At 42.0% G+C, this 20,937-nt stretch overlaps 2 protein-coding genes across 3 annotated transcripts in view; both read left to right on the plus strand.

Moving 5' to 3' along the window:
* The window catches only part of sdhaf4 (succinate dehydrogenase complex assembly factor 4), a 369,114-nt gene that overhangs the window by 176,273 nt on the left and 171,904 nt on the right, over positions 1 to 20,937 (plus strand). The gene's annotated exons all lie outside the window — the stretch shown is intronic.
* Positions 1 to 20,937, plus strand: part of smap1 (small ArfGAP 1) — a 103,162-nt gene that overhangs the window by 51,598 nt on the left and 30,627 nt on the right. For both annotated transcript variants that reach the window (XM_078288575.1, XM_078288576.1), the window contains exons 6-7: positions 6,573 to 6,651; positions 14,196 to 14,317. In XM_078288575.1, the coding sequence (XP_078144701.1) occupies positions 6,573 to 6,651; positions 14,196 to 14,317 (201 nt within the window). The remainder of the gene's footprint in view (positions 1 to 6,572; positions 6,652 to 14,195; positions 14,318 to 20,937) is intronic.

The following is a 20,937-nucleotide window of genomic DNA, read 5'->3' on the forward strand; positions in this document are numbered from 1 at the left end:
TGTCTTAATGCCTGCGTGTGTGTGTGTGTGTGTGTGTGTTAGTGTGCCTTGTTACTTGTGTGTTTTTATTGGTACCTATGTGTGTGCATGTTTGTTTGTATCTTGGTACTTGCATATGTATGCGTGTTTGCATTTGTGTGTGTCTTGATACCTGCATTTATATGTGTGTGTGTGTGTGTGTGTGTGTGTGTGTCCTGGTACATGTGTGTGTGTGTGTGTGTGTGTGTGTGCGTGTGCGTGTGTTAAAATGCAGTGGGTTCCCCTTGACTGTCAGATGAATGTAACTGGGTGGAAGAGATGCTTGTGTGTGTGGCAGCTTAAGATCTCCTCTCTGTGACAAAACCTCTTAGATTGTGTGTGTGTGTGTGTGTGTGTGTGTATGTTTGTGTGCACATGCATGTGTATTTTTGTGTGTGCGTGTGTGTGTCAGTGCCACCAGCTGAGTGACAGATCGTGTTGAATGGTGCAGAACTGCAGCAGCCCGGCACACTTAACAGCCTCTGACTTACTGCGGTGCCACACACACACACGCTCACACAAGGATTTGGTTGTGTGTGTGGGGTGAGGTGGTGGTGGTGGGGGGGCTGTCGACTTTGTGATATGGATATGTCTTAAGCAGTATTGATAATGCATTTTCAGCACACTCCTCCCCGCTGCGCACACACACACACACACACACACACACTCATAAACACAAACATAAACACATACATCCAGCCTCCTGCCAATGTTTTCTTTTTCTCCCTCTCTCTCTCTCTGTCTCTGTCTCTCTCTCTTCTTGCCATCTCCCCAATCCACTCTTTGTTTCTCATCTTTCCCTTTCATTCTCCGTTTCTCTATTCATCTTCAGCCTTCATGCTGTCATTCTCCTCCCCTCCTTTCTCTCCATCTCTTCATCATCCTCTCCTCCTGTCGTTCATCTTCTCTCGATGTTTTTGTTCGCTCCTCGTTTTCTTGTCCTCTTTCTCTTCTTCCTCCTCCTCGCCCCCTCCTCCCCATCTCTCAACTACTCCTTGTTCTCTCTGCCCCTCATCCTCTCCATCCCTTCTTTCCTTCTCCCTTCTCCACTACGTCCACCACCTTTCCTTCCTCCTCTCTCCTCCTAATTGCCCACTATCCTCTTCTTCCTTCGTCCCTCCCTTTTCCCTCTCCTCTCCCTCCGGATTGCCCCTCTCCTCCTCCCCCATCTCCTCTTCCTACTCCCTGATCTCTCTCCTTCTCCTTTTCTCTCCTCCTCCTCCCCCACTGCGGCTGTCTGTCTTTGGCGTTGTGGGCTCATCCAGCCAGTGGCAGTTTTATTATTCTCTTTTATAGTGTTAATAAGGCAGCTGTCAGCCACAAGAAGACAATCCACTCCCTGCAGAGACACTACAAGTACTAGTACTACTACTGCCACTACTACTACCACCACTGCTGCTACTACTTCTACTAGTGTCACTACTACTACTACTACTACTACCACTACTTCTACTGCTATTACTACTGCTACTGCCACTACTACTGCCACTACTACTGCCATTACTACTACCACTACTTCTGCTACTACTACTACTAACACTACTTCTACTACTACTACTACTATTGCTACTGCTACTACTACTACTACTTCTACTGCTACCACTACTACCACTACTGCTACTACTACTACTGTCACCACTACTACTGCCACTACTTCTACTGCTATTGCTACTGCTACTACGAACACTACTTCTACTACTACCACTATTGCTACTACTACTACTACTACTGCTATTACTACTACTACTGCTTCTACTACTGTGACTATTTCTATTACAGCTGCTACTACCACTACTAATACTGCTACCATGACTACTACTACTGCTGCAACTACTTCTACTACTACTGCTACTACTTGTAGTATTACTGCAGCTACTACTTGTAGTCCTACCACTACTACTACTCCCACTACTATGACAACTGCAGCTTCTGCTACTGCTACTACGACTGCTTTGTTCTCCCTCTTCTCTCTCATTTTTCTTCTGTCTCCCCCTCTCATCCTCATGTTTATTCTTTCTCTCTCTCTCTCATTCCCCTATTCGTCCTCTATTTCTCCCTCTTGTGCTCATCCTCTGCATCTCTCTCTCCTCTGAGAAAAATACATTCTCTCCATCCTCTCCGTCTCTCGTCCTTCTCTCCCCACCCAATTTGCAACTTCTCTCCTCTTCCACACTGTTTGTTTTTCCTCTCCCTCTTTTTACACTATTTGTTCTTTGTTCATTCCCCCACCCCTCTCTCTCTCTCTCTCTCTCTCTCTCTCTCTCTCTCTCTCTCTCTCCTTCCTCTGAGGATAAGACATTTGTTTCCTCTGCCTCTGTTTCTTGTGAAGCAGGACAGTGGAGCGGTGTGTTGCGTCAGGCTGTTGAGTACAGTCTCAGTGGGTCACCAGCCTCTGTAGGGGAGGGGGGGGGGGGGGGGCTGCAGGTGTGTGTTTTCATGTGGGTGTGTTTGTTTCCAAGTTTATTGGGTTGCAGCAGATAGTTTCATCATTTGTGCACTGGTATTTCACAGTTCGACCTATATTGGTCTTTGAGGGCTGATATCAATATTTTTGGTTTGAAGTTGCCGACAGCCGGTATTTTGTGGCAGTGTCTTAGAATTTGACCATGAAAGCCACATTATTTGGTTATTTTACTTTCTTAGCTGCCTGGAAAGCAACTTTTCTTTGTATTTTTGGCTGTTTTTTATTGCACTATTTCGGAGTTGAACCACTTAATTTGTTATTAGGCTTTGACCGATATGGGTACTGATACGGTATTTGGTGGGTTGATCAGGTAGGAACCTCCATCATATCAGAGGTGGACAGCCTTGACTGGCTGATGACCGATGTTTAATAAAAAGCCAATATATAGGTGTTTTTGTTTCTGTTTATTGGGTTGCCGAATGCTTTTCCATCAGTTGTTTTACTTAGAACTATTTTGGGCCTATTTGTCCCTCTATTTGTATTCTTAGGACTGTTTGTAGAATTGTTTCCCTGAAACTTGTCCTCAAAATACATAACAGAGGCTCATTAGTGAAGGAAACCAAAGCAAGAGGGTTCAGCCTTATTGGCGTAACTATCGGAGGACCAGGTTCAAACCCCTGTGTCGGCAAGCATCCGCCCTGCTGAAGTGAATAGTGACACTGAAACCCCTCCAGCTCCAGGGCTGCTGTCCTATAGCTGACCCTGACCTCTGACCTTCCTGGAAGAGAGGCAGAATTACCTTACGGGGATCGATGAAGTATCACAGTATTTTTGATGCTGCTGTGCAGTGTGAAGGTGGTAGGGATTTCACTGCAACATGTTAACCACTGTAATCAGAGACTGGCAGATAACATGTTTCTGAACCCCTCCCACGTCCTACATGACGAATATCAGCTCTAACCATCGGGGAAGTGGTTTAGACTGCTGAGCTGTAAAAGGAACACATTTAAGAACTCATTTGTTCCCTAAGGAGTCTAAACCAACATTGGGGCTCATGTTTGGTGCACACATACACACGCGAATAAGCACACACGTACACACGTTATGACTTGGTCTATGGAGGCAGGAGGGAGACAGATGGGAAATGTGGTTTTTTTTGTGCAATATTGTTTTTGGAGGTTTTTAGTCTTGTGATCTTATCTGTTTGGTGTGATGTAATGCATGTTGTTCTGGTGCTGGTCGCAAAATAAATTTCCATGAAAATGGACAATAAAGTGCAATCTTATGTTATCTTAATCATTTTTAGTATGCTGCAGTGCTTTTGAGATGATGCTAGCCTGTACTGTCCACGTAACATAAACGGCGTGCTAAAGCATGAATGGTCACAAAATACATAAAAACAGGTTTCAGTGGCATTGACACACTTTTTAAGGATGAACCTAAACTTACAAAGAAAGGTAAACTGGCTCACCACATGGCTCATGTTAATGCTTTCAGTTCAGAAGTTTTTTATTTTGAAATGTAAAAGTTTATATGACTGATTAAAACTTAATAATAATAGTAATAACAATAACCATCAATGGCGTTAAACTAATGTAACCAAATGTCTCCATTTTGAAAATGATGTCATCACTTTCAGAGTGTATTACAAGAAATGTCGGACGTGTTAGGCCGCAGTAGCCTAATGTTAACCAGGCGAATTCACAGAATATTTATTGACATATTGAGATCATGTGTGCTCTGTAGCATTATTATTTCATGCTTTTGTTTAATTGGGACACACATGTTTTCAGGTCCCCAATAAATATCAATATTTTTGCTTTACTAGCAGCTCCCTTCCCTATTGCTGATCAAACAAAAACACAACTGATCAAATGATTTAAAATGTTCGAATTTTGTCAGTAATCATTTTGTAAAATTTTATTTTGCATCACATTTTTCATTTAGTCATTCATTTATCTCATTTTGCACTTTTTTGCCATTGTCTTCGTGACATGTTGTTGGAAGTCGTGATGCAGCAATTATCTTTGCCACCTATGCATGATGGGACGGGATGACATCCGACAATACCTCGCTGTCAGTCTTCTCTCAAAACATGTCATGGCATAGCCAGGAGCTGTTCTGTTGACTACACTTGGGAGGAACTTAAAGTAGACTTTGCCACCGCTCCGACACTCTGTGTGACAGACGGCAGCTGATGGCTTTGTCTGGTGTGTTTTTGACAGCGATCAGATGTGACAGCACTAGTCAGAGGGTTCGGTTTGTTCGGTGCTTTTCATTCAGACTGGCATCGCCATCAAGTGAAGACTCTATTCACCTGCCGCGGGGTGGAGTTATCGATCGCCGGCCTCCCTTCCAATTACACGTCCTCTCTTCAAGCGCAACCGGCCCTGACAGCCAATCACAGTCTGTCGCTAGCCGTCTGTCAAGCGGGCGTCACTCAGTGTCGCCCCGGATAGCCAATTATGAGGGATGTCCGTCCCTCGATAACCAAACCGGGAGGAGGGAAAACTCGACTTGTCTGTCAACGTCTGGAGACGGTTTTTGGCAGCAAGTCCATCCAAATCCTGCTGAACAGACAATGGAGAGTCTAAGCTGTTTATGCACAGTGACATTTAGGATTTCTTTATTTCTGTCTTTCTTTCTCTCTCTGTCCCTCACAGCAGCAACATGGGATACAGCATTAAAAGGCTATGTAAGGCTGTGTTAGTTTTGTAACACTGTACAGAGTGTCTGATATACATTAAGTGCCTGTACACATTAATTGTCAGAATGGCCAAGTCATCGAGGCGTCAGGTTTTCTGGTCTCTGGGTTTGAATCTCACTTCTGACAAGCAGTTTGGATTTGGGTTTGACCAATATGGGCTTTTGAAGGCTGATAACGATAACAATACTTTTGTATTGATAGCAGCTGCTGATAGCATATTCAGTGTCTTTAAATTTGCCCAGTAGTCAGTGTTTCCCCTGAATCTCATTGCTGTCAGGGTGGAAAAGCCTCTGAAAAAGCATTTAGACCATTATGGGACACTAAAACCTTCCATTGAAAGCCAGACTAATGAAATACTAGCAGCAGCTCTTAAGTCAGGGAGACCCGCCCACCTATTCAATGCTTCATTGAACAATTAAATGAATAAATGTGCAAAGAATATAACATTTGTTTTGTAGCTGTGGTCAGGGTGGAACCTCCATATCAGAGGTGGATGACACCGACTGGCTGATATAAATCCAATATTGGCCCGATATATCAGCAAACCAATATCAGTCTAACCCGTGTTTCCCTATGATTCCTGCCTTTTCGGACTGTATAACAGTCCGTCTCACTGTTGGGTCAATATGAACGCACAGCACAAACCAACCTTTTGCCGCCGTACACAAACGACCTTCCCGCTGCGATTCACGCCCGCTCTGTTGGAGCCGCTGCAGTCCCAACACACATCAATTGGTTGGCCAATGCATTCTTGATTAGGTGTGGACTCGGTAATTGTTTCCATTGCCCTGGATTGAAACGACATTGAATCTAATGTGGTCCATCGATCTTGTGTTGGGGGGGAAATTGGGTTTGTTACCAGCGTTGTAGATCTCTCATGGCCTACGTGTTAACCTTTTATTCTCTCTCCCTCTCTCTCTCTGTTCAACCGCTTTCTCTCCCTCCCATCTCTCTCACTCTGTCTCTATCTATCTCCATCTCTCCCTTCCTCCCTTCTTCCTTCTCTTTCCCCCCACACCTCATTCCCCAACCCTTTTGCTTATAATCTCTCCCTCTTCCTCTCTCTCTTTCTCAATCCCTCTTCCCACGCTGTTTCTTTCTCCCTCACTTTTCCTCCCTCTTGCCTCCCACTCCCCCTCTTTCTCTTTCAGTTTAATGAGTTTTATCGGCAGAACTGTTTATCAGAAACAATATTGCCAAGGCAATATACCACCAGCAAATCAGTTGCATTCAAACCATATTTAGATGAATAACATAATAAATGATTTGCTTTGAAAATGTGTATACACAATAGTACAGAATAGGGTTTGACTGTCATGGGTTTTTGAAGGCCAATACCAACAGTTTTAGACCAAAGTCACCAATAGCAAAGATATTTTGTGCTGATATTCAGTATCTTTAATAAATAATTTCTCTGCATCTTTCTCTCTGTCTTTCTCCAAGAAGAGGGCCGATCTTCAGTCAGATTGCAGAGCCAGTCCCAAGAAGAGCACAGAGGCCGCTGTGGACCTGCTAGGCCTGGGTAAGACATGAGCAACAGATCACCCATTCCCCCCGATCCCTACTCTAGCAGCTTACAGTGGAATAACTGTCAGATAATAGAATAACTTGTCAAAATATAACAGAATGTTCTTTTAATGGATCAAAAGCATCATTAAACCTCTTCATGTAATAAAGTGCCTCTGCGAAAAACAGGGAATATTAGGGAATTTTACAAAAGGTCACTTTACAGGAATATAGCAGAATGTATTTTACAACTTGTTTCACACTTTGAATTTGACGGAGGTTTTCAGCCCAACTGTAGTGGAAACCAGATTGTTCACCCCTTTAGAAAAACAATATTAACAAACCAGGAAAGAATAAAAATGTTAAGGTCACAGAAGCACTCAGAGAAAAATCATGGTATTTTACATCAGGGCCACTGTGGGAACCCGGTCTTCAACTGGCTCAGTCAGCAATCCAAATGGGAACAGAGGCTCAATAAAACCTACCAGTAGACTTATCACGGTGGGATCCACCATCGACATTCACAAAATTCACAAATTCACAAAACCCTAAGCTATGGCAAAGTCCCTGCATCGAATATAATTTGTCACCAAAACTTCCAAACTGTTATTATTATCTGGTCAATGTGATAAATGATTAGACATGCGTCACCAAACGATCAGTTCAAAGGGAACATGGATCCTGAATCCTCCCCCGAGGTGATTTTTTTTTCTTTTTAAATACAACTACCTGATCATTTTTTTGCTTGATCTTTGCTCTCTATTATAATGATAAAACTGACTGATGAAACTTAGGCGGCGAAGGTAAATGCCATACCCAATTGGGAGCCGTGAAGATTGAGCGGCCGTGGCTTCGAATACTTCGAATACATGCATTTTTTTTATGGCATTTCTGCTTTATTAAAGAACACAGCGGCAGAGTAACAGGAAAGATGGAATACAGAGAGGGGGGATGACATTCAACAAAGGTCACACACCGGATTCAAACCTGTGACATTTTCAATACACGGCGCGCGCCTCGGCCCGCCAGACCGCCCCACCAGACCGCCCCGGACCTTCCCCGCCCCCGCGGCCGTCAACCTTCGTGTCTCCTCGGCAACAAAAACGACAAAGCGGGAAAAAAAGGCCTTTTTTTTTTTGTTCTGGGTTTTCAATATAAATTTGTAATATGTAATGGGCCCGTGTATTCCCAATGCGAGGCCGGGTGATATTAGAATGGAGATGAGGGTAAAGCTCCGCTGACAAAAAGAAGGAGCCGGCGGCTACGGCATTGATCAAGAATTCCTGACCGCAGCACGGAAGAGGGAGAGTGGATGCCCCCGCTATAAATAACCAATGCTACACACCTTGCAGCCACGTCGAGTGGATGAGATTTCACACATAATCAATAAGTCAAATACGTGGCACTGCGCCTTGAGCACTTGCACATCCATCCATCCATCCCTCCATCCCTCCATCCCTCCATCTCTCTGTTTACCTCGCTCTGCTGCTATCAGAGAGCCTATCGGTTTCCCTTGCTCTGTCACCGTCCCTCTACTTCAGTTCAATCCAATTTAATTCAATTCAACTTCATTGGAGTCAAAGTAAAGGACAAGATTGCCGAAGCGTCCAGATAAAAGCTGAAGTGTTTTTATATGAAATCTCCTTCCGTCCTTTTTCAGAGGTTTTTTCCCCCTGCCAAGAATAAAAGTCTAGGGGAAACACTGAATCCTTGTATTTTTTTTGGCATGCAAATGCTCAGACTAAAGATATTGAATTTCAGCACAAAACATTGGCTATCGACAGTTTCAGTACAAAAATACTGGTCTTGGTAACCGTATTCTCTAAGTCTCTCTCTCTTCCACCTCCTTCCTTCTCCTCTGCAGTGGTCCTGACACACTGAATTAACAGCGCTTTCCAGGGAGGTGATTTCTGTGTATGAACTGATTCCCTCCCCCCTGCCATCTCCTTTATAACATTATTCTCGCAGCAGTGTCAATCGTTTTGGTCCCGGTTTTGCCTCTACTGCAGTGTGCAGTGCCAACCAGGGGCGGAAATTACGGGGGGGACAGGGGGGTCCGGACCCCCCCTTCCTGGGACTAACAGAGAGTTGTCCCCCTCAATATATCATTGTAAACATAACTATATAATTTTAAATAATATAATAATATGCATTGAAAGCACTTGTGCTAATTATAGACGCAAAACAATGCGTTTTTAAGTTTCGAAAGATTGCGTCCCCCCCTCATACGCCTCACAGTGGTTTGGTCCACTGCCTACCTGCCTCCCCGAACCCCCCCACACACACATTAGCCCTCGGTACGAGTGTGTGTGGAGGATCTCTGGAAGTGTGTCAGTGGTGGCAGACCTCCAGTAAGAAGCTACTTTGCAAAGGTTAACTTAAAACAAAGGATGTGTCAGACATTTTTCTTTACTTCTACCACTCAATAGAATAAAACACATTCACAATTGTAACCAGACTACATTTTGTTCGCTCCATTACCTCGCGGTTGAATCTTGTGTGTCAACGTGTTGGTACGGAGCAGCCGCGTCTCCTAATGCATGTATGTGTATGGAGGCAGGAGGTCTATCCACAATTAAAATCATCATAACTCACTGAATTTTCGACCGATTTTCAAGCGGTTTGGTTTGTTACAAATGCCAGACATGTATTTATGATACAGGATACTTGGTTAAATTAAAATGCGGGTTTTCATACCAAAATACTTTATTTTTTGTAGATGGTAACAGTAATATTTCTATAATATAATATTTAAGATTAACTTACCCTATGTAATTAGGTTCTAAGTATATTATTTTTTTCTTACTGCATGTAAAATGGCTGCCACTATGTTATTTTGTTCATAATTTTGGAAATAAATGAAGACTTAATTAATAAAAAAGACATAATTACAACAAACATTATGTTAAATATAAGTAAGTTTCTGGCAGGCTTCATAGCGTTCTGGACTTTTACACATTGACAGCAAAACATTAGAGATCTGCTTTTTCGGGAAAACTAAATCTAATTAGGCATATATTAGCTTTAGTTCAGTTAATGGGTGTTGCATCTCACCTACTACTGTAAATAACCTGCATGCTGTGTGTGTGTGTGGGGTGTGTGTGTGTGTGTGTGTGTGTGTGTGTGTGTGTGAGTGTGTCTATTTGTCAGCCAGTCAGTTAAAATGGCAGAGAAAAAAAAAACAGACATCCGATCATTTTTCAGTGCACCGAAACGCCAAGTAGAAAGACCCCAGTAATATCAAAGGCAATTTGATAAAATCTTCATAAGAAAGGAATGAAGTGCTTATGGAAATGTTTCATAATGGACCTCTATATACATTTAATACAACAGTACTTTTGGCGGGACCTTTGGTGTCCCCTTCAGGAATTGCTCTTGAGAAATTTTTCTGTTTATTGTCCCCCCCAACAGTGAAATGAAATATCCGCCCTTGGTGCCAACACTGTCCTTGTTTGGATCTTTCTAATGATAAAATCACTAACTTTAATGTTGTGACGCATGTTTTTCGGGCGAAATGGGGCTACATTTTAACATTTTTGCATTGCCAATATATAGTTGATAGTCGATATTTTGCTAGTATCTTTAAATTTGAGCATTTTCATGTCAATAAATTCCTGTAAATTACAATGATTCAGTGTTTCCCCCAGAATTGTATTCTTGTCAGGGTGGAAAAGCCTCTGAAACACCATTTAGACCATCATGGGACACTAAAACTCTCCATTGAAACCCAGCATAACAATAATAAAACCTATTCATAATCATCTTATAAATTGATATTTTACCCATCATGGTGGTGGCAAACGTCCTCACTGTGGCAGCCTCCCACTGCTGCATGAAAACAGAGGGAGTTGTGTTCATCCCATTCCCAGTACCATTGAAGGAACTGGGAAGCTGTGTGTGTTTGGGGTGGGGTGGGGGTGGGATGGGGGGTGATTCTAAACCCTCAGTCTGAACCATGGGTCCGTTTCCATGGCGAGGTCCAGAGTGCTCTCAAGAAGCAAAATGCATCCCATAATAAAGGATGGCGAGGACAATGCCCGACGCGGCGACAGGAATGATGATGGTGATGGGCCCTTTTCTCACTGCGGCTTATTGCCATGGCGATGGGGGGGTGAAGGAAGTTGGGGAAGGGGGCGGGTGTTACGAGGGTAATGGATGCACATGAAACCATTACTCTCTCTCTCTCTGCTCTTTTTATCTGTCATTCTCTCTCTCTGGCTGACATCTGTCATTCTTGTCAGCCCTCAAGTCATAATCATAATAATAAGCTTTATTTGTAGAGCGCTTATTTTAAAGCGGTATGCAAAGTGCTGTGAGAAATAAAGGCAAAACACCATACTCATAGGTCAAAGTGAGTCAAAACAAGATGGCATCACAAGATAGAACCGTGAGAATACAGGGTAAAAATCATTGCAGTATATCCAAATAAGTAAAGACAAAAGACACCGCATTAAAGCAACTCTATGAAAATAAGTTTGAAGAAGTGATTTAGAAGATGTGGAGTGCTCTTTCTTCCCCTCTCCCAGAGTAAATGGCTTCCCTTGTACCCCGCTGTCTGTCTAAAGGAGCCCAGTCTTGTTCACACTTTAAAAGGGCTAAATTATGGATGTTTCATCACTCTGGTTATATAAATGACCTCTGCTGCTCGCTCGCTCGCTCTCACACACACACACTCTATCCTCTCTCTCTTCTCTCTTCCCCCTCCTCCCTCTTTCTATCTCTCCATTACTCTCTCTCTCTCTCTCTCTCTCTCTCAGATGAGTACATTGTGTACTCAGGGTTTCTCCTCCAACCAGCATGGGAACACACAGCCAACGCAGTCTCTCCCCTAATCTGAGAGTCCTCTCTTAAAACCCTGCCATGTTAACAACTTAAAGATCCACCATGTAATATCTTCATGAATACATATTGCCCTATTTTCAATCTAAGTCATGCGTTTGGGCTGAACAAGAGAAAATCCACCCCACAGCAATGAGACTTCCTCGTTTTGTCCATGCGAGTCTATAGCTCTGTTCAAAACGTTACCTATTACAGAAATAGTGCACTATATAGTGTGTCCGCCACTTTGTACTAGTGTCCGAATTCTCAACTATAAACTACCCACAGTGCACTGCAAACTGTAGTGGACAGATGATGCACCCTACAATTTCTCCTATATACCACAATGCAATGCAATAATGTCTTACCGAAGAAGAAGAGTGTTAGTTAGCTAACATGTTAGCTAATAGAAGTTGGTCTATTTACTCGCTGATAGCGTTGGTGAATCAACAAAAGACATGTTAGACGCCTCATTTGAGTTAAAGTTTGCCTCCGTTTGTGTCTGAGAAGCATAACTTAAACCAGCAAAACAACTACTTGAATCAGGCAGCTAGCTAACTACTTTAGCCACCAATACAGGGGGTAATAGTGTGAGCGTGAGCTAGCTAACATTAGCTCACCAGCTTATTGTTTGCCAAACCAAAACAGCTTGCTACCATTAGGAGACAGCACCATAGTTGACAAAACCACACTTGCACATGATTAGAATTTCAACAATTTATTTGTAATTTAATGTTCAAAACTTCGCAAAATCGATACCTGAGTATGTTTCAACCCGCTGTCATGATGCGTGGTTTGTTTATGAGATGCTAGGTGCATCCGGGTGCGTCACATGATGTCCAGCGAATTTTTTTGAAGCAATGATATTTAATGTAGTGTCTGAAACTTTGTTTGGTCGTTGCCCATATAGTCCACTATATGACAAATCAGTCATAGGAAATAGTGAGTGAGTAAATGAGTGAACCATTCTGAACGCAGCTTATGTGGTCGGGAATGACCAATGATGAAAAAGGAAGTGTTAAATCCAACTGAGCACTCGGTCCAGGGAAAGCTGGACTCACCAACAATGGCTGAACTGAATTTAGGTTTATTTACCCTTGACTACATCCCTAACCTTTTCCTTTTCGTGCAATTGTAAAACACATTTCTATGTTATATATTATAGATGTAAATGTGTGCTCTTTCAAGGCTGGGATCGCAATAGAGTGGTCAAGTAAAGTATTAGTAATATGGAGATGTGAATCAAAGATCAGGCAGTCGAAACGGCAGGTCGAGGTGAGTTTACTTCAGTCAAGGCACATGTGGATCTCCAGCAAAATAACAAGGGATAGAGATAAGAACAAAGCAAGCTCAACTTATATTGGGTTTGCTATCTACTAACATGATCATGAACTGGACAGTGTGACATCCTTATCTGGGCAGTTCATGGTAAAGAGAATGCTAGAATGTGGTCAAGTGGCACAAATGATTACACAAAAATAGGTTTTGGGAGGTAACTTTGTTCATTTTCAACAAAACATAAGCCAGTATCACTATATTAGTTGTAACAGGCCAATATTGGACAATAATAGCCATTTAGCGATGTATCTTTTGGAGTTCCACCACTATGATGGACAGAAAATGCATTTTTAGAGTCACACAGCAATAGAATGTGGCAGTGTGGCAATGTTAAACATTATGTGTGCAATTGTTGGAATTTCGTTAGCGAATATGTGCCATTACAGGCATTTAAATTGGAAATAACACAAAATGAGGAGCATAAATGAAATCATATTCGGTGCAATTCTAAATATTGGCGGAGAGTGCAGTCGTTGGAATTTTCTTATTGATGTGAGGTTATAAGTATGCTAATTGAAAATTAAGCTATGCGGGCATTTTGGGAATGTGTGAATGAATAATTCTTATGAATAGGCTTTGGTCACAAGCATTGGTATGCAAAGGTCAGTGTTAAATATTTCTCTTCTGTGTCTTTGTCCGTTTCTATGTGATTCTCCCCTCTCACTCTCTTTCTCTTTTTCTATCTGTATTATTCTTGTTTCTCTTCGTTTCTATTCATTTATTCACTCTTTTTCTCTCAGTTTATGTGTCTATATCTGTCTCTGTCTCTTGAGTGTCTGCTGGTCCTTAAAAAGTCTTAAATAGTTTTGAATTGAATTATCTAAATTCAGGGCATTTAAATGTCTTAAATGTGGTTCAATGCTGAGCTTGAATCTAAAATACACTTTAAGAAGTTTCACAAATGCAGTATTTTTCCTCGATGCACTACTTTTCTGGTGAGAAATCTGATTCATACATTGTTTTTTCATTAGTTTTATGGCTGATTTTTGGGGTGAATTTGGTCTGCAGTGTTATTTGAACTGGTTTGAAGTAAGTGCCAAAGCACTCATGCATATTAATAAGAATTAATGTAAAATGTGCACAGGTAGAAGCAACATTATACATGCTGACAGCTGTTATAGATATACATAACAGAACAAAATGAGTCAGAATAAACACCCAAAATCAAAACATTTCAGGGAGTGTGGAAGGTTTTTTCAACAGTATTCTGTCTGACTGGCCAGTATTCATCTTTGTCAGTCATTTATGTCACATATTGTGACATAAATATAAAGATTTGCAGCAGCATCAGTTGGATGACTCTCCTCGCCTAATACAACTTTCACCTTTATCTGATAGGGCTTGGAAGCTAAACATTTTTTTGAAAATACACATCTCTCTCTCTCTCTCTCGCATCTCACACAGATGCTCCAGAGAGTGGTGGGCGGGGCTCCGGCAGCACTGCACCAATCAGCGATGACCTGGACATCTTTGGGCCAATGGTGTCCAACCCTCTCCCCTCGTCCAACAGCACACAGCTCGCTCAGGTAAAACACACACACACACACACACACACACACACACACACAGGCTTTCATCATCTGCTTATCACCACAGGCAGACTGCAGCACAGGGAGTCTGCGGAGACTCCAAGAATCGCCCACACACCACACACACACAGAGTCATATTCACAATCACACACACATATACTATCTCATACATACACACACACACACTCAGAGGTACGTATCAGAGCAAACTGTCATAGGCTTTGCTTTATTGAGCTAATTTCACCAATGTCCTTCAAAAGAGAGAGAGAGAGAGAGAGAGAGAGCGAGAGATATAAAACAGAGAGAGAGAGAGAGTCGGACTGTCCGATAGAGGGCAGAATAATGGTGAACTACTACAATGAAGGAGGGAGCTGAGTGACAGAGATCTAAAAAATTATTATTATTATTATCATTATTATACAATAATACAATAGTTAAATAATGGAATTTCTTTGTCTGTAAATGAATGTATTAATTTAAGATGAAATAACTTGAAACTTAATAGCATACAGCAAAGAAAAAAGAAAAGTAGAATATAGCCGCAAGCGGCGATTGCAGGGTCCAAGCACAATCTGATAAGACAGACAGATAGACAAAACATTACAGAAGGTAGAAAGACACAAAAACTGGCTTGTTGTGAAGATCAAACATGCAGTCTAACACCGGCTTTTGTGTTGGCCCGTGACTTCTGTCAAGTTAATCTTTTCATTGCAACCACATTGCTGGAGTTGTTCACAACGGCCAAAATTTGTATTATTTGTCCTTGATGACTAATGACTTTGGAAAGGACAAGTCTGGATTTGAACCCACAACCTTCCACATGAAAGACTGATGCTTTACCTGCTGAGCCAAACGCCTGTTATAGGTTTAGTGAGGAGAAACTAACTAAAGGGAGAAGTAGTGTGATACTGCAGCCTATGATTGACAGACTGACAGTGCTAATCACTTTATAGAACATTGTAGTGCTCTCCATTAACGAATAAAACAATAGTAAGTCACATGGGCCAGACAACTGCTGCTGCACTGATCTCTGTGGGTTGAAAGGTCTGGCCACACCCCAATCAGTGATGCCATTCAGGTATTTTGCCATTGACAGATGATGTCAAACACCTGGTTTGAGTTTTCTGCACTGTGTGATTTGGTAAATCAAATGATTTGTATTTAGTTTGATGAAGATTGATCAAACTATCTTGAACATATCAGGAGGACGGTCACAAGATTCTCCACACCAAGTTTCATGTGAATTGGATGAATGGCCTAGGAGGAATTGCGAAAAAAGTGTTTCTTAAATAATTCAAAATGGTGGACAATGCAATATGGTGCACATTGAAAGTGATATATGGGTTGGACTCGGCACATTCCAAAGAATCTAGGAACACAAGAATTTTCAGTCTACGACACACGGTTCAGAAGTTATTGGCCAAAATGTAAAGTTGCTTGTTATAGCGCCACCATCTGGCCAATGTGCATGGGCTGCCTTGCCTGAGTAGTGGGGGGCCGTAGGAGCCCACCTGCCAAATATGGCTGTTGTAGGACTTGCGGTTTCTGAGCTGCAGATACTTTTAGCGGAGAAAAAGAAAGAAAGAAAGAAAGAAAGAAAGAAGCAGAATAATTCCAGCAAATACAATAGGGTTCCAGCACTACGTGCTTGGACCCCTAAATATAAGAATGTTGAATATAATATAGAATCTAAAATAGCAATAAAAACAGTACAAATGATGATAATAATAATAATAATAATAATAATAATAATAATAATAAAAAAACAATAAAATCGAATATGTAATTGTTGAGTTTTATACATGTGTAGCTGACAATTCCAACACATGTTAAGTAGACTGTATGGGTGGGAAATATGAGGAAAGAATATGGATTACTTATATAATATGTATTAAGTTAGAGAGAGAGTGTTTGTTTAATTGTTTATTTAAAGCCCCACAAAATGAAAAGAGTAACTGAGTAACAAAGAGAGAGTGAGAGGGAATGAGTCAAACAAGGAAAGAGCTGAAATAATAGTAATAGTGAAATAAATGAAAGGAGTGAGAAGAGAGAGAAAGAAAGAGTGAAGTGGACAAAAGAGAGGTGGAAAGAGAGAGAGAGCGAGGAAGAGATGGAGAAGCTGGGATTGAGAGGAAAATGGAAGGAGAACTTGAGACGGACGACTGGAGGAAAAAATAGATAGAGCGATGGAAGGATAGAGAAAAGAGGCAACAGAGAGGAGAGAGTGCGTCCGATGAGAGCATCCGCAGATTGTGTTCATTTCCTGGGTAAACAAAACCAAACGTGTGTGTGTGTGTGTGTGTGTGTGTGTGTGAAGAGAGACAGATAGAAAGACAGAAAGAGAGAGTGGCAGAGAGATATTTTTAGTTTTTTTTTAGTTTTTTTTCCTCCTCTCTCTCCGCACCCTCGCTGGTTGAATTAAACATTTTTGAGGAGCAAGGGCAGCTTTTGAAATGCCGCTGTGGTCCCTCAAGGGTGACCTTTGACCTATGCCTAGGCTGGAAATTAGCACAAGCACACACACACACATACTCAGACACTGTACACCTCCAGTGACAAACTCCCGGTCTCGAAGTCTGCACACATACCACACACATGCAGAGACACACTCCTAGTCTTGAAATGTATACACACGAGTGCCATGATACACACATCATACACACATGATGAACATACACACACACACACAAAGTACAAATCAGCAATGACCCATGCTGGGCTTTGAAATTCATTCTCTCTCGCGCTCTCTCTCTCTCTCTCTCTCTCTCTCTCGCTCGCTCATTCTCTGACCTATTCCTGGGCTTCAAAATGTCTCTCTCACTCCCACACTCACACACACACACACACACACACACACACACACAGAGCTCCCATGCCTCCTGGGACCGGGCCAGGCGGCTGCTCGCTGGAGACCCAGGCATGAAGAACAATTATGGGCAGCTGTAACTGCAAGGCCCCCCCTCCTCTGCCACTACCAGCCTCCCACTTACCCTCTAATCTCCTCTCCACGCTCACCTCCTCTGCGACTCCATCCACTCCGGCTCTCTCACCTCCTCATATCCATTACTCCTCGACTCTCCTCTCCTCTGCTCTTTTCTTCTCCGTGAAAGCCGCGGGAAATACAAGGCAACGGTAAACATGCGGCCCCCCCCTCATGGGCATATCACCTTGTTTTGACCTGTATATGTAGTCCCCCCCCCCACTCCCCCCTTTGGGCCAATCGGTGTAAATTTGAAAATGTCAAAACTCGCCCCGCGACCAGGGAATCTCTGTCGGCCACAGCTGAACTTTTCACAGTCATCGGCCGTCAACAGCCAATCAGATTTCTGTGCTTCGGTGTGAATTTGATGAACAATAGTTCGGTCTGGGAAGTGGAAAATGGAGAAGTTGATCACAGCCATTCAAAGCAGTTCTCTACAACTTTTATTTGAAAGACGGCAGGTGTAAAAGTCTGAAAAACGATGCTTGGAGAACGGTTGCATCCACTGTTGATGGTTTGCTTATTTTATTTTCGATTAACGCTACCTACTTACTAGGCTTGGGTCTGTGTGAGATTTTTAATGCAGTTTTGATACGTGCCCAAATACCTGCTTGAACCAGTAATACCAACTTCAGCCACTGGGCAGCGCATGCAGATATTCTTATCTGCAGGCGACACAGCAGTTTTTTTACTCGCATACAACTGGTGATAACATCATTTTGGAAGAGGGGAGAGTACTTAGCCTACATAAGAAAGGAACAACAGTAAATGGAAATAAAGTAACTCAAGCTGGAGAAGTGAATCAATATTACGCTATTATGACAGGCTCAAAACGAGTGAAACAGTGAACACTGAATGTGAAACATGTTGCTTAATGAAGTAGGATACTTTTATTTTTCTGCATATAACCAATGTTGGGCAAGTTACTCAGAAAATGTAATCAGTTGCTCTTTACTCTACTAGGGATGTTCAACAAAAATCGATGATCGATTTATTGTTGGTTATGTATCACGTTGATTAACCTTAACGGTTAACGACTGTTTGAATTGCGTCATCGCAGCCGGTTAGTCCAACTGCGCAAATGACCATTAAACCAAAGTGGAGAGCTACTTGCAAGAAATGCCTCCACCACTTGATACGAATCCACTGGTGGAAAGTCAACCAGGTAGGATTCCCAGGCTGACAGCACTAACGCAGCGGTGCCTCTGCACCCCGGGACCTCTGTCCCGTCGGAGCGCGTCTTCTCTGCCGCTGGGCCGACGGTGGACAGACGGTGCGCATGTGGTGCGTTACTCTGGAGCGTTTGGACATGCTCATCTGTATAAATAGCGTTGTAACATATTTGGGCCTAACGAACATCGATATTTGATCGTTAAGTTTTGAAAATGTGCATCCCTACTTACTACTCAATTAAAAAGTAATCACACTACTAATTACTCAACAGCAGCAGTAATGAGTTACATTACTTTCTGTTTCGTCTGCAATAGCGGCTCTTCGTTTTTCCCCGAGTTTCACATTGCTGTGTTGCGTATCAGATGCTTTGATAAATTGGATGTTGTGTTTTTCGCTGTGGAAAGCGCTTTGCAGCCCACACACTGTTTACAATGGATGATAATGTTCTTTGCATCCTTGACTGAGATAAATTTAAAGTAATGGGAAAACTTCCAGCTGCTCACCCTCCATCTTTTGTTTTGCTTTTTTAGGTAATAGCTGACATAAACCTGCCCGCGTATGTCCTATGACAAAAACTTTCAAAGGAAAAAGGAAAAGGTTGAAGGGTGTTCAGGTTTAAATAACGCAGTAACAGAGCATTGCTGGGATTAGTAACTGTAATGTAATTACTGAATTTGAAATTGTAATCCTTTACACTACTGTTACTGAAAAAGTAATCACATTATTACTGTATATAAAGTAGGGACGGTAAGCAGACAGATTAATTTTAAAACCAGTTCTACCCGAAGGTCCCGGTACCGCCCCACCCGTGGCGTAGTTACGAAAAATCGCGATGGAAGATGAAGTCTATTTATAGAAGATATGAATGTTGTACTGTTTTGAAACCATGGGGTCTTGAGCTTTCAGAATCCGTAAATCTTATTACGAAGTAATTTAACAATAAAGTCGTGCAAATATAAACTTCGTAAATATAAAAGCAAGTTGCAATCAAAAGCACCGGGATAATTTTCTCGTCAGTCTACAATAACATGCTTGGTATTGTTAAACTAGAAATTCCGAGCTTTCCAAGGACGCTAAACGCACCACCATCCGAGCAACACAACTTCTGCTATTTCCGGGGAAACGTAGCAGTCAAACTTCACATTTTACAGTCACACTGACAAAAATCTATGTTCTTGCCAAAATATTTCACCAAGGCTTATGTTATTTTCGCCAAAAACGGCAGATTTTAGTTACTCACGTTTCTACCGCAACTTTGTGACTGTCTGGCAGTCTCAGCGATCGGGCATTTTCACCAGCCATTTTAGTCCAGCCACACTGAAACCCTATGGTGGGAGCTCAGGCTCTTCGTCGCCATCTGGTGGCTGTATCGAAGTACTGACACCAATGAGCCTTATACCATTCAATTCCACTGACTGAGAGGAATCTAAGGATAGGTCACATGACACGGAGGACCCAAGCGTTCTCCATAAATCTGCCTGTATAGAATGGAGCTCTGTGGCCCTGATTCAGTCATATATGAATATTGATCAAACTTGATCAATATTCATTGTGTTTATTACTACTTCAATGTTTTTGGGAGATTTCTGTTATTTGTAACATGGCTATATGGAAATAAATAGTGTTTTGAAGAAAAATTCCCAGTAAACAGTCAGAAAACAGAAAAAGCACAGATGGACACTATACACCGCCTGAGTATATCTTTATAAATTGTATCATAAATGTTGTATTTTAGTGTATTTTCATCAAATTTACAGTTACAGTTGTAGTCAAGGAGTAGGAGAACACATTCAGTTGCATCATTATCCATGGGATCTGGGTTATAATGGTGATATTGCCTTTGAAATTTAGATTATATACTAGGCGAGGATGAAAATCTTATTTTTTCCTTTATTGCATCTCCATTTACTCTGGAATGGTAATAGATATAGGTTTACTTACAATGGATTCATATTCCTTAGCTTCTTACCTATCAAAGGGGACCAGAACTATGCATATAGGCCTTATGGTTGAGGAGCTATTCCTGATTCATTTTGGGTATGTCATTTTAGGCGTTTTTTCCTGAATTTTGGCTATAGGGTCTATATGATACTGGACACCGGCCCAATCCTACTGATTAGCTGTTTGGTGTTAACTTATCAAAACAGTGAAATGTTATGAAAGGCAATACCACAGCAGGGAAAAATACATAATTTGCCTGTTCAAAACTTTGTTTCATAAGATTTGGCGCATGCTGCATTTACACAGAGCACGTTTTTTAACTAAAAGCGACGAGTGGACTCAGATGTTGTTTTCCAAGGTCTTTCTGATTGGACCTCTGCCACCAACTTTCTCCAACACTGGAAAGAGAGACCAAATGCACTAATGCCATCCCGGTGCATATTCAGGTCCTCTCCACCCTGGGGATATTGGACACTGGCACATTTCAACCAGAGACTGGGGACAATGCCTGCAGTTCTTTGA

Source organism: Centroberyx gerrardi, chromosome 15 (assembly GCF_048128805.1).
Source record: "Centroberyx gerrardi isolate f3 chromosome 15, fCenGer3.hap1.cur.20231027, whole genome shotgun sequence".
In the NCBI taxonomy this organism is placed as follows: Eukaryota; Metazoa; Chordata; class Actinopteri; order Beryciformes; family Berycidae; genus Centroberyx; species Centroberyx gerrardi.